Genomic DNA, 14,873 nt, shown 5'->3' with positions numbered 1-14,873 from the left:
GGTAATTCTCACAATACTTCAAACTTTTTCATTGTTATTATATTTGTGATGGTGATTTGATGTTATTATTATAGCTGTTTAGGTACCATGCACTTCGCCAACATATAACAGTGAATTTATTAATCAGTAAATGTGTATGTTCTGAATGTTCCACCAACTGTCCATTCCTCTGCCTTTCTTCCTTTCCTGGACCTCCCTATTCCCTGAGATACATATTGAAATTAGGGCAGTTAATAAGTGTTCAAGTAAAAAGAAGAGCTGCACATCTCTCATTTTAAATCAATTCCTAGAAATGATGAAGGAGGCACATTGAAAGCCAAAACAGACCGAAAGCTATTGTGCCAACCAGCCAGAAGTGAATACAAAAGAAAAGTTCTTGAAGGAAATTAAAAGTGCTACTCCAATGAACACATGAAAGATAAAAAGTGAAACAGCCTCATTGCTGATATGGAGAAAGTTGTAGTGATCTGGATAGATCAACCACAACATTTCCTTAAAACCAAATGGTAATCCAGAGCAAGGCCCCACCTCTCTTCCGTTCTGTGAAGGCTGCAGAGGGAAAGTTTGAAGTTAGCAGAAGTTGGTTCATGAGGGAAAGAGGCTGTCTCTATAACACAGAGAATCAGTCTCCATAACATTAGAGTGCAAGGTGGAACAGCAAGTGCTGATGTAAAAGCTGAAGCAAGTTATCCAGAAGATCTAGCTAAGATAATTACGGAAAGTGGTTACTACACAACAGATTTTCAATGTAGATGGAACAGCTTTATCTATCATAATAAAAGGGTAATATGCTAATTAGACTGATGCCCTTCCTGATGAAGCCTGGGCTGGCAGGAAGCAGCCCAGGACCCAGGTGCCTGCGGGAAACTAGTGCCAGCAGCCCTGGGAAGGAAGGCTTACTCTTGCACAAATTTTCATGCTTCAGGCCTCTAGTATTGAAAGAAGAGGCCATCTAGGATTTTCATAGCTAGAGAGGAAGTCAATGCCTGGCTTCAAAGCTTCAAAAGATAGGCTGAGTCTCCTGTAAGGAGCTGGTGATGCAGCTGGTGAGTTTAAATCGAAGCCATTGCTCATTTCCATTCTTAAAATCCTAGAGTTCTTAAGAATTAAGCTAAGTCTACTCTACCTGTGTGCTCTGTAAATGGAAAAAAACTAAGGTTGGATGTCAGCACATCTGTTTACAGCCCACTATTGAGAACTACTGCTCAGACAAAAAGATTCCTTTAAAAATATTGCTCATTGACAATGCACCTGGTCACCCAAAAGCTCTGATGGAAATGTGCAATGAAATAAATGTTGTTTTCATGCCAGCTAATGCAACATCTATTAAGAAGTAATTTTGACTTGCAAGTCTTATTATTTAAGAGATACATGTTATAAAGCTTTATAACACTTATAGATCGCGATTCCTGTGATGGATCTGGGAAGGTAAATTGAAAAACTTCTGGAAAGGACTCACCATTCTAGATGCCACTAAGAACACTCCTGATTCATGAGAATAGGTCAAAATATCAACATTAACAGGAGTTTGAAAGAAGTTGATTCCAATCCTCACCAATGATTTTGAAGGGTTCATGATTTCAGTGAAGAAAAAATTAGAACTGGAACCTAAAGATATGTCTGAACTGCTGCATCTCATGATAAAACTTGAATGGATAAGGAGTTGCTTCTTATGGATGAGCAAAGAAAGTGGTTTCTTGAGATGGAATCTACTCCTAGTGAAGATTGTTGAAATGACAACAACACTATTACATAAGCCTATTTGATAAAGTAATGGCAGGGTTTGAGAGAAATGACTCCAAGTTTGAAAGGCCTTCTATGGGTAAAATGCTGACACATGGCATTGCATGCTACAGAGAAAGCATTCATGAGAGGGGAAGGCAGTGTGGCAAACTTCATTGTTGTCTTATTTTAAGAAATGGCTACAGCCATCCCAGCCTTCAGCAACCTCCACCCTGATCAGTCAGCAGCCATGAACATTGATGCAAGACCCTGACCAGCAAAAAGTTAGGACTCACTGAAGACTAAGATGATGGTTAGCATTTTTGAGCAATAAATTATTTTTAAATTAAGGTATGTACATTTTTAGACATTATCCTATTGCATACTTAATAGACTATAATATCATGTAAACATACATTTTATATGTATTAAGAACCAAAATAATTCATGTGGATCACTTTATTGCAACGGTCTGGAATCAAACCAGCCATATCTATGAGGTGTGCCTGTAGATAATTATTTCATGCTATTATCCTTTCCTTTAAAAACCTCCTTTCTTATTCCTTATCCTATTTCCTTTAATACCTTGCTTAAGTGCTATTTCCTCTGTCAGTTAAAGCCTGTCTCTCAAGAATCTTACAATTATCTCTTCTTATTCTGAATTTTTTATGTTTTTATTGTTTGCATACCCATCATATGCTACTTTTTATTCCTGATCTTACTTTTAATTACATGTTTTGTCCCATTAACAAGTCTGAAAATTACTTGAGAGAAAAATTTGTATCTTCATTTTACTTTTGTCTAAGAATTAGAAAATAGCAGGAGCTTACTAAGTGTTGATGATGAGAAGTATAAGTGTTTATTTGTGAAGTTTCTCAGGATGTTAAAATTTATTTTTTGTTTCTAACATCATATATTTAGAATTTTGTATATACTACTAACTTATTGAACTCTTTCTTAGTGTCTAGGTGCATTCTCTGACCATATTGCCACAAATTTGGCATTAATGGGTCCTAAGTTAATGATGTTTCATTGATTCTTAGTACTTTACACAAAATAGATGTCTAACAGTTGTGTAATAAAGAGATGAATAAATGGCCTGGAAGATCCACTACTGTAAATGTCTACATGTTTCAAACTAACACTAGGAAATACATTAAACCCTGAGGGAAAATAAAACCCTGTGATTCTAACTATTTCATATTGAACTTTAAAAAAAAGTTCCAAATAATGATTTTTAAAGATGACCATAGATTTATTCCCTGTGAAAACCAGAGGGAAAGAATTATCCTGCGTTTTTCCTGAGTTGGGGTTTTCCTTTGAACACTTGCTCACTTCCTTCGATGACATTAAGAGCTCTGGTCCTTGTGTCCGAGGTGTGTTTTTCTGAAGTATTTCATCCCAGTTTTGCCCGTGCCCTAAGGAAGACAGATCAGAGACATTGCTGGAATTTCTTATGAGGAAGAAATTCCAGAATTGCTCTAGGGAAAGTGGAAAATGGATCGTAAGCACCAGATTCACTTAATGTTGCATATTAATGTGAATACTTTAAATATGAAAATCATGAGGAAGGCCCAACTAAAGACATCATCAAAAGTATTGTAGATAGATGAGCATAGAAAGATGGCTGTAGTGAAGTCAAACAAAGGAAAACATTGAAAACGAAGGTGCAAGATGTAGTAGAGAATGCATTATAAGTGGGAAAGGAAAGCAGATGTGAAGCAGAACAGATCTAAATGCCAAAATTGCATGTACAAAGACTAGGAAAAAGAATTAACAGGAAGCCGAAACCGGTTTAGCTCAGTGGATAGAGCATCCGCCTGTGGACTGAAAGGTCCCGGGTTCAATTCCGGTAAAGGGCATGTACCTTAGTTGCGGGCGCATCCCCAGAAGGGGGTGTGCAAGAGGCAGCTGATCGATGATTCTCTCTCATCGATGTTTTTAACTCTCTATCCCCCTCTCTTCCTCTCTGTAAAAAAATCAATAAAATATATTTTTAAAAAAAGAATTAACAGGAAGAATTAAGAAAACTAGGAATGGTAAAGTCAGTAAGAAGTTCTGAATAAGTGTTTGCTATGCAAGAAAAACATTAGACTGCATGTAAACATTTTCTACTCATCTTATTTTCTTGGGATATGTAATTTACATTATTTGGAAAGAGGTTGTTTTCTTGGTTATAGTATCTTGAAATAACTTATTATTAGATTAAACTATTACTGTTCATCTGTATTTAAAAATGTTACATGCAGATTATAATAAGCGTGGCAAAGAAGATATTGTTTTTAAAATAATTTTTCCTGATTGTAAAAATATTTGCAAAATATAGAACAATATAGAGAATGAAGTAAAAAGCTCCATTATCCATTGTCTTCATGTGTTTTTTTTTTTTTTTTAAGTATTTTTAAAAAGCAGTTTTAGGTTCTTAGCAAAATTGAGCAGAAAGAACAAAGTGTTTCCATATACCCCCTGCCCTACACATGCATATCTTTCTCCACTGTTCACCTCCATACCAGAGTGGTATATTTATTACAAATTAATGAACCTACGTTTTCACATTATTTTCACTCCAAGTCTGTTGCTTACATTAGTGTTCACTCTTCTGTTGTACATTCTATGGGTTTAGATAAATGTATAATGGCATGTATTTATCATTGTAGTACCATACAGAATACTTTTTCTGCCCTAAAACCCTCTGTGCTCCATCTATTCATTCTTCCCAAATATCCCTCACCCCTGGCAACCACTGATCCTTTCCTGCCTCCATAGTTTTGTCATTTCCAGGATATCATGTGGTTAGAATCATACAATCTTTCCAGATTGGCTTCTTTCCCTTAGTATTATTCATGTCTTTTCATGGGTTCAGAGCACTTCCTTTTAATACTGACTAATGTCAATTTCATAGGCAAATGGGAGCCTGAGTATAAAGTATAGTGTTCAAGGTGATTGAAGTGGAGTAAGTAGCTTTGTCAAGTATAGCCTACACTGTATGTCTAGTGCCTGTAGCTTAGCTAAGAGATTGGATGGGAAATTTTTCTAATTCTATGAATAACCAAATTTCTACCAACTGTTGATGAATTAGTTTTTTAATTCATTTTAACTTTTATATTTTAGCCCTTTTTAATTTCCCAAAATTGATTGTAGTCATTTTAATTGTGGACTGCTTGTCTATATATGGCAAATGTTTTTTTTTCTAAGCATACCAAATCATTTCATTCCAAATTCATACTCTTAGCATAACTTATCTATAATAAGGACCTCAATGCAACACCAGCCAAATAGTATTTCTATGACCCACTACTCATGGAATTGTTAAAAAGTTTTTCTTCTTATCCCTGTCTTATCTGATGCAATTATCCCTGCCCTCGAACATTTAAGGGTTTAGTATCTACACTATTTGTATACTTTTCAGGTATCTATTTCTCTCAAACTGGTGTTGAGACTATACAAAAAAAAATGAATGTTTCAAGTGTGCTCAAAACAAAGCCTGGGTATTAGTATCTAATGGTTGCACAGACACATTTTATACTGTTAATTTGGTTTTTAACTTCACTGTTCATGAAAAAGAACTTCAAAAAGACCACGTTAGAAACAGGTTTCTAATTTTCACCCCTCTTTAGCACTAGGTTGTGCGCTCTGCTGAAAATTTGATCAGACTGATCTAGTTTCACTACTAATAACTACTGATAGTCCCAGGAGCGGCCACTCGGTGGCTGCCAGGTGCTCTTTGCTACTTGTTAGCTAGCTGTGACCCAGCAAACTATTGGCATTTTATAACTGAGGAGTCGAATTTGGATACTGACGTGTCATTGGGCAACACTGGAATTATACAGTGACTATCTCAGGAATAAACAGGTTTTTTTTTTAGGATCCAACAGGACTCTAAAGACCTGAGGCTTCTCTGGTCACTGATATTGGGATTTAAGGACAGATGATGCAAGGGTTGGGGCGGGGCGGGGATTTTGGATACAAGCTACTCACCAGTGCTAAATCGCAGCAGCTATACAGAGTTTTTAAAAGACCCCTCTTCTAGCCCTCTACCATCTTTTTATTGTCTATTCACTCACCTTGCAAGGAAATAAAAAGAAACTTCAAAATTAGTTATGATGTTTGTTATTGTATCTGCATATTTATTTATAATCTTTTGAGAATTTGTTTTGTTAAAAATAATTAAAACAGCAAAAATATATCATCTGCAACTAAATGGACTAGGTTATTTTTTTTTTAATCACCCTTTATATATAGGGGTTAAGAATCAGTGTGAAGGAATTGTTTTTGGTAGCATGCATGTTAAACAGTATAGTGTTTTTTTTTATAAGATGCTGAATCTTAAGGATACTGAGAGGATGCTAATGCTTAAATAGGTTATCTAAAGGGATATCTTATACTTCTTCTTTCGATGCCTTGATTGGATGACACCAAAGGATTTATAAGTGCTTTGTGCTTTATCTCATTTATTAAAAAATATGTATTGAGTACTTACTATTTTAGGTGCTGTAGATACAGAAATAAACAAGAGAAATAGGTGCATTAGAGTAGTTCAATTTCAAGAGAAATTAGGAACAGCAGGTTTTGAAGTTATCCTACCCTGTCTTCCCTGCACTTTTGCACATATAGTGAATTAACAAACAGAGTTTTAAAATTACAAATGGTGATTCATTAGTTGGGGGGTTTTATGTTTATTTGAATCCTTTTACTTTCTTTTTAAAATATATTTTTATTGATTTCAGAGAGGAAGGAAGAGGGAAAAAGAGAGAGAAATGTCAATGATGAGAGAGAATCATTGATTGGCTGCCTCCTACATGCCCTACCCTGGGAATCCTTTTTCTTTCTTTTTAAAATATATTTTTATTGATTTCAGAGAGGAAGGAAGAGGGAAAAAGAGAGAGAAATGTCAATGATGAGAGAGAATCATTGATTGGCTGCCTCCTACATGCCCTACCCTGGGAATCCTTTTTCTTTCTTTTTAAATATATTTTTATTGATTTCAGAGAGGAAGGAAGAGGGAAAAAGAGAGAGAAATGTCAATGATGAGAGAGAATCATTGATTAGCTGCCTCCTACATGCCCTACCCTGGGGATCAAACCCACAACCTGTGGATGTGCTCTAACTGGGAATTGAACTGCGATCTCCTGGTTCATAGATCAGTGCTTAACCACTGAGCCATGCTAGCTGGGCATATTGGTTGCTTCTTGTATGTATTCTGACTGGGGGTGGAACTTCAAATGTTGGCAAATCCAACATCAGTCCACAGGCTGATATCTAATACACTGGTTTGGCTTAGAGGATGGAGTATCAGCCTGTGGACTGAAGGGTGCCCAGGTTCGATTCCAGTCAAGGGCATGTACAGGTTGTGGGCTTGATCCCAGTGGGGGGCACCTTGGAGGCAGATGATCAATGACTCTTCCTTATCATTGATATTTCTATCTCTCTTTCCTCTCTTCCTCTCTGAAATCAATAAAAATATTTTAAAAAGTTATTGATGTATAAGTTATTGCCAAATTGTTTTTTTAAAAAGAATTATATACTAATTTATTGCAATCAACATATCCATTTCCTTACATATTGTGTATTAAGGTGAGAATTTAAATCACATGGCTGCTTTAATATATATTCTTTTGATTCCTAGTTATGTTTAACATTTTCCACATTTCAAAATTAGTTATGATGTTTGTTATCGTCTCTGCATATTTATCTATCAGGGCTTAGAATTTTTTTATATTAGTTATTTCTATATTTATATATACAAAATGTCTAAATGTCTCTCCCTCAACACCAAACCCACCCCCCCAAAAAATTTTGAAAACCCTGACCAAAATTAAGTCCAACAACAACAAAAAAGTTTGTTGGGGAAAAGAGTTTGCAGGTAACATATAAGAGGTTTAATTCTTTTCTAGCTAAATATCTTAGATTTTTAAGTAGTGTGCATGGCAAAGTTTAATCATTTACTGGAGACACAGGGCTACCTTTATGATTGATAATAAGTGCTGTGATCAGAGCTGCCCCCAGGCTTCTGAAGGAGGTACACACGTTTGCCCCTTAAATTTCTTAAAGGATGCCAAAAAAGAAATGTTACTTAAAAGTATACATAGTTTAAATATTTGTATTTGTGATATTTATCTTTAAATTTTTACTGTTCAGTAGAAATTGGATCTAAATAAAATGTTGTCTTCTTGTGTTTGGTGATCTCATGTCACTAAGTGAGGGACAATGCTATGATTTATTTACCTCATGGATGGACAAGTGTCTCCCCACTCCCTTGGAATCATTTTTGTTCAAACAGTATCTTTTATTGCAAGACTTCCCTGCCCCCCTGTCCCCCTGAACCTTCTGGAGATTCTTGTTTTTGGTCCTAGTGCCTCTGTTGTTGGGAGCCAATGGGAAATATGCAGCGTCTGTATCTGAAGCTGAGCAAATATTCCTCCGTCGTTGCTGTGGCTCTCAGTGGCTCCTCAGGAGCAGGAAATGGGAATAGAAAGGAATGACCAATGTGGGAGAGATTGTGGCATTAGAATCCAGTCTATGATTTGGTAATATATTACTGGATGTGGGGGAATTAGCTGAAATTATAATAATAGTTGTTACTATTTATTGTGCTAGTAGTTTCAACAATACTCAAGTAATATTCTTCCCATTTTACAAATGGAGAAACAGACCCAGATTGTGTCTCATTCAAGGTGAGCACAGGTACTGTACACAGATAAAGAAGGCAAATTTAACTATGTACACTCAATTTAAGAGAGAAATATCTTGTTAGATACTTCGAACAGTGGTTTGGAAAAGCAGATTTGGAGCTTGGTAGAGAGAGTAGGGCTAAAGAGATTTGGAGACTCCTATGCACAGAGGCGATTGTTAAAATATTGTCAGTTTCCTGGTGATATAGTAAGGAGTCATAGTGGCAGTCGAGTTCAATTAATTGTTCACTCATGCAGACTCTCTCTGGAGCACAGGTCCTGACTGCTTGGAAAACATCAGTTTTGTTCAAGGGAGGTTGCAGAACATGGGCATATGAGGTGGCATTCTAGATGGATTTCCTCAGTCCTGTCCCACTTCTTCACCCTGTTGGTTACTATGTGCTGCTATAGATTCTAAGGTTAGGGGAACAGCTACACCCTTTGGAAGATGCTTCAGAATATCCAGTTATATAGTTTGAAACCCCCTTTTCCCAGTGATTCTGTGTCCTACCAATACATTTAATTTTTTTTAAATTTTATTATTTTAAATATTTTTATTGATTTTTTACAGAGAGAAAGAGAGTAGGACAGAGAATTAGAAACATTGATGAGAGAGAATCATTGATCAGCTGCCTCCTGCACACCCCCTACTGGGGATGTGCCCACAACCAATGTACATGCCCTTGACCGGAATTGAACCTGGGACCTTTCAGTCCACAGGCCGACGTTCTATCCACTGAGCCAAACCGGTTTCGGCCCAATACATTTTTTAGAATCACTGTCCTAGACTCATAGAGAAAAGAGTGGAGATTATTACTTTTAATTCTACTAGTAAAGCAATATCCTTTCTGTTACCTAATTAACTGGGGTGGAGGGAGGGGGTGGTGGGACACAGAAGAAACAATGAGTCAGTTGAATAGTACAAAGAAGATATTACAAGGAAGATTTGCTTACCTTTAAGGAAAGATGTGTATTGCGAGGACACAGCAACAAGTATGCTCTGGCTTTGGCTGTTTTCTTCTCTGCAGGCCCACCACGGTGCCTCCGCTTCACTCTCTGCCTCTCACTTCCAGCTTCTTCAGGCTGGGGGAGCATCCTTGTTGTTCAGACTTGGAGTGAGGCCTGGAGACCTGGTCTAGTCTGCACCACTGGTTTGGCTCTAGGTCCAAGATTTTATAAGCCACAAGGAATCACCGGAGGCTCTGTTTCTTCTTAGGTAGGCAGGAGGGTGATACTGACACTCGCAGGCAATTATGAGGCCTCACAGTTTCTATGGGGAAAAATCCCAAATAATATGCTTTTCGAGATGAAATTGACCATCATGGTCAATGACTCATGCTATATGGTTGGGAGTGATTAATGGAGGGACAGGGTGTGTGGGATATGTGTGCTTAAGAATCACCACTAGGATGTGTTTGTTTGTTTGTTTGAAACTACAGGAATATTCCAATTTTTGTATCCCATATGAAATACTCTGGGGATGAGCCACACCTCCATAGGGAGATACTGCTACCAAAAAGGAGCATGGCACAGTCCTCACATGTGCTAGGGCAGAGAAAGAGTTGAGAAGCAAATTTCATAGGAAATGAAATTTAACTTGAAGTTAGGAGATGTTTCTACCAGTCAATTAGATACATATCTGCTGTCAATAACCTGCTTTTCATCTAAGAGTAATCTCAACAGATGTCTACTCTCTTATGCTGCTTAGTATAATTCTCATTTTGAGTGTTTGGCAGTTTTGGAATGGGGAAAGAATCAATGGACAGAGCAACTAGATTTGCACAGGGTTTCTCTTTTTATGACAAATACAGGAAGTGTTTTTGATGATAATGAAGAAAATAGTCATTTCTGCACGTGCTGTCAATCTGTAACAATCAAAATTCACTTGGCACGAGAAGTGGTGTTGCTGTACAGAATTGTGGTCCTTGTTACATTGTTTTGTTTACTGTAAGCCTGGCTCAATATTGGTAAATATGGTGTAGCAGAAACGGAACTGTTGTGAGCTATCTGGGCACTGGTCCAAAATATCATTAGAAATACTGCCTCAGACTAATTTGGGTTTATGAATAATATTTTGTTAACAGCTCAACTGAAATTGAGCCACATGGTGTAACTTAAAAATTCTGAATCCACAAGATAATGAGAGCACTGTATATACTGCATACTTAATATTCTGTACTTGAGTGATAAATTTATATGTAATTTTGGGTTAACTTTTAAACAATAGCACCCAAATACTTAATATGATCTGATACCTTTAAAGTTTACTTAAAACTGTAGTTTGCTGTTCATTATAAAGTAAAATATTACTGGCTTAAAATCAAAACTAAAGAATAAGGAAAGGTTGCAGAACAGGTATTAAGATGGACATTCAACACCTGTTTTGGCATATGGATGTGCAAATAGCTGAAGTTTACGTTACACACAACAAAAAATTGAAAGGACATAAAGTTGTTGGAAAGGTTCAATGAGTTAATTCATTTATTTTACAAATGAAAGATTATAACTATATCTTAAAATAAGTTATAATGATCATTAATGTTTGGTTATAAATTATTAATTATATAAGATATAACAAAGGGGATGAGGTTATGGTGAGATGATACAGGACACAAATTACACAAATTTATATTTAGACATTTCTTGCCAAGAAAAGATGTATTTATCTTTTTCTTTGTGTGCTACTTTAATTAGTTTAAGTTCTTTCTGAACATATAATGTCTAAACTCCCACTGAAAGGCTATGGGAAGATTTGTGTCACTATTAAAGGTGTAAAATATTTTGTAATATAAAGGTGTGTAATTACTTAAAGAATTAATTTTAAATATCCCTCTTTTTAATAAATATTTTATTCGTTTTCCAGGTTAGCACTCTACGTATATGAATATCTGCTCCATGTAGGAGCTCAGAAATCGGCCCAAACATTTTTATCAGAGGTATGTTTTATGTTTTCTGCACTGTATTTTTATAACTTATGTAAACAATTGAAAAATGCACTGTAACTGTTATTTGAAAGAAATTAATCCTTATATATTATATACTGAGTATGCAGTTATCAGTATGGGTAATGTAATCTTTGTAGATTATCTGTTAACAATTTTAGTATCCCCAAATGCCATTTCCATACCAATAACCTATTCAATTGTCCAGCCATTTTCTACCTTATAAATGGAAACTAATGTTGGCCTTGGCAAAAATAATCAAAAAAGCAAATTTGCTTAAAAAAAAAAAAAAAAAAGCAAACACCACCCTGTCTCTAGTTCTAGCAATATTTTATTCTGGCATTATTCACAATTTTAAAAATATGTTTTTTGTTTTGTTTTAATTTTGTATGGATTTCAGCTAGAAAACATTTAATAATATTATTTCAAGTTCTTGTTTCGCTTTCTATGTCTCTCCACATTTTTTTAAACATTGAATTTGAGTTTTCTTGCAATGGTTCTTTTTCTTTTCAATTTATATAATGACTAGAGGCCTGGTGCACGAAATTTGTGCATGGAGGGTGATTCCCTCAGCCCAGCCTGCATCCTCTCCAATCTGAGACCCCTTGAGGGATGTCTGACTGCTGGTTTAGGCCCGATCCACAGGCCACTAATCGCTCACCTGCCTGCCTGCCTAATTGCCCCTGCCAGCCTGGTCACCCCTCATGCTCCTCCTTCCCTCCCCTCCTCCCTGCTGGCCTGGTTGCCCCACACAGCCTGCTGTTAAGTCATTTAGTCATTTGGTCATCTCTCATTAACCCCCCCTGCCAGCCTGTTCATAGGCAGCCCTCTTGTGAGGGCTTGATAGTCTATTTGCATATTACCTCTCTATTATATAGGATGAGGTTGAGTATTTTATTTAATTTCTTATTATGTGTAAGGCACTTTAAATATATTATCTCTGATTCTTATAAGAAATTTTCACAGTGAATTATATTATTCCTGTTTTACTTGTGAGAACAAACAGGGTCTAAAGTGTTTATATAACTGGCTCATGGGCACACAGCGTAGTGTGTTGTGGAGCTAGAATTCAATCCTAGGTCTATGTCAGTGTCAAGCCTCCAGCTTCCCCTAGTATCTGCACTGTCTAGCATGGTAGCCACTAGCCATATATGCCTTTTTGATCTCTTGAAATAGGACTAATCCAATTAAGAAGTGCATAAGTGTGAACAAAATAAAATAAAATATCAATAATTAAAAAATTTTGATCATACACTGAAATGGTAATATTTTGGATATATCGGGTAAAATAAAAAAAATTTGTTATTATAGTTTATTTTACCCTTCTTTTTTAATATGGTTAGTAGAAAATTTAAAATCACACATACAGCTCCCATTTGTGGTTCATGTTTATATTTCTGTGTGACAGTGCTGCTCAAAATGATGTTGTCTCTAGTGATCTCACAGTTTGTCCACCACCAGATCCAGGACACACAGGCACCTCCTTTAGAGTGCCCCATCTGAGGTGCAGTCTTCTTGAGATTCACTTGTTTTCCAAACAAACGCAAAAGCAAACAAACATTCACAGCCCTACAATCTTGTATCTAATTAATTAGTAAATATGAACTATTAGGGCCTCTTTGCAATTAAGGAATTTGAGAAGTTTGCTCACAGCATATAAGTTAGCTGTTTTACCATAAATGGAATACACTCATTGTAATAAAACTTTGATTTCAAAGTTAATTCAAATCAAAACAGAAGTTTAGTATGTCTTAACTTATTAAATTATTAATTAGAAGGCTTTGAGCCCAGCCAGAATGTCTTAGTGGTTGAATGTCTATCTACAAAATGGAAGGTCATAGTTCAATTCCCGGTCGGGGCACATGCCTGGATTGTAGGGAGTGCAGGAGGCAGCTGATCGATGATTCTCTCTCATCATTGATGTTTCTATCTCTCCCTCTCCCTTCCTCTCTAAAATCAAAGAACTATATTTTAAAAAAGATAATCATAATAGCAGTTTAAAAGTTGTGCTTAGGTTTAATGAGTTAGTATACCCATATAAAGTGCTTAGAAAGGCCTACCATATACTAAGTTTTCACGGTGTTATTTCTTAAGTTTTTGGCCAATTCTTTTCTATTTTGTGTGTGTGTGTGTATGTGTGTGTGTGTGTGTGTGTGTGTGTGTGTGTGTGTGGTCCAAGTGTCTTGTCATTTGGACAGCCCACATTCCTCCTACCTTCCTAGGTTACTTCTTCCATCAACATGGCTCCAGCTCTAATCACTACTATTATGGGTTCTCTCAAGTCCTCTCTAATGTTTTGGGGCCTTGCCAGGGGAGGGGCTTTGAGTTCTCTTGCTATAATTTCTTGCTCCTACTAAGTATTACTTCCCCATTGCTTCTCCTTCTCATGGCTGGTACTTTTTCTTTGCCTGAAGTTTTCTATTTCCTTACAGCCTCAAAGCTCCACTAATTCATTGCTTTTGTGTATAAAAGATTCTTACTGAAGGTTGGAAGAAAATTGAATATTAATCATTGTATAATACAGACAGCAACATTAACTAAAATATTAGACATAATTATCCTTAAGTTCTTTGGTCTCTTTGTCACTGGGACTTTCTCACTAGCTCTTGTCTGAGGGCTCTGTTTGCCTTCCATCTTGTTGGCTCTTTAAAACTTCTCCCATTTTCTCCTTTCCTCAATCTTCCCACAGCCCCCTCCCCAACTTCTTCCTGAGAGAAAATTAGCAATCTCCTAAATTCTTGTTATTTTATTATGTAGAATATAACTATTTATTCTCTACTTTCAAACCATTCCTAGGGAGCTTCTGCCTCTCTAGGTCAAAAAATAAAAACAAAAATTGAAAGAATTTATCAAGGAGCTTTTTCAATAAAAGATAACTTCTCTTTAAGATGACTTTTACTTCCTTCTAAAGTAAAACAGAACTATTCAATAATACAAATTTATGTGATTATGGAAATGGTCTCTAATCTGTGCTGTCTAGTAAGTTTTCTACTAGCCACACGTGACTATTGAGCATTTGAAAAGTGGCTACTGCAATTGAGGAATAGTCAGTTAACTTAATTTGAAATTTAAAAAGCTACATCATGGTCACCGAGGATCATTAAACAGCACAGTTTTGGACTACTAGCTTCAGAGTAGAGACAGATTTTTCTTCCTGTTAAATATCTATTTTAATTTTTTGAATTAAAATACAAAAAAAAATTTTTTTTTTACACATTTAGTTTAGAGTATAGATGCACCCATACTTCTATACATGGAAGCTTTTAGAAAATTGGTGGGAACAGCAGGGTATATCTAAATTAAGTCTCAGGAATTTTGTCCAGGAACAAATGTATACATAGGTATACAAGCTCTTAACACAGGAACTAGCTTTATTCTTTTATGGTATTGATTTTTTTTTGTTTTAAAAAATATGAAAGGACTTAGGAATATTCTGAGAATTTGGGTCCTGTGTGTTTCAAACCTGCTGCTGTGCAGTTGGCGATGATGTTGGAAGGGGTCTAGATGAAGTTTCACAAACCAACATAAAATGACTGGG

The 14,873-nt window shown here is 36.1% G+C and overlaps 1 protein-coding gene across 14 annotated transcripts in view; it reads left to right on the top strand.

The window, feature by feature from the left end:
- Positions 1-14,873, top strand: part of SSBP2 (single stranded DNA binding protein 2) — a 202,579-nt gene that overhangs the window by 50,177 nt on the left and 137,529 nt on the right. For all 14 annotated transcript variants that reach the window (XM_036411338.2, XM_036411334.2, XM_036411336.1 and 11 more), the window contains one exon: positions 11,257-11,329. Coding sequence is in view for 11 of the 14 variants with exons in the window: in XM_036411334.2 (XP_036267227.1) it covers positions 11,257-11,329 (73 nt within the window). In the remaining 3 variants the exon portion in view is untranslated. The remainder of the gene's footprint in view (positions 1-11,256; positions 11,330-14,873) is intronic.

The sequence above is a fragment of the Pipistrellus kuhlii genome, unplaced genomic scaffold (assembly GCF_014108245.1).
Source record: "Pipistrellus kuhlii isolate mPipKuh1 unplaced genomic scaffold, mPipKuh1.p scaffold_m20_p_4, whole genome shotgun sequence".
NCBI lineage: Eukaryota > Metazoa > Chordata > Mammalia > Chiroptera > Vespertilionidae > Pipistrellus > Pipistrellus kuhlii.
This window is presented reverse-complemented; position numbering and strand designations above follow the sequence as displayed.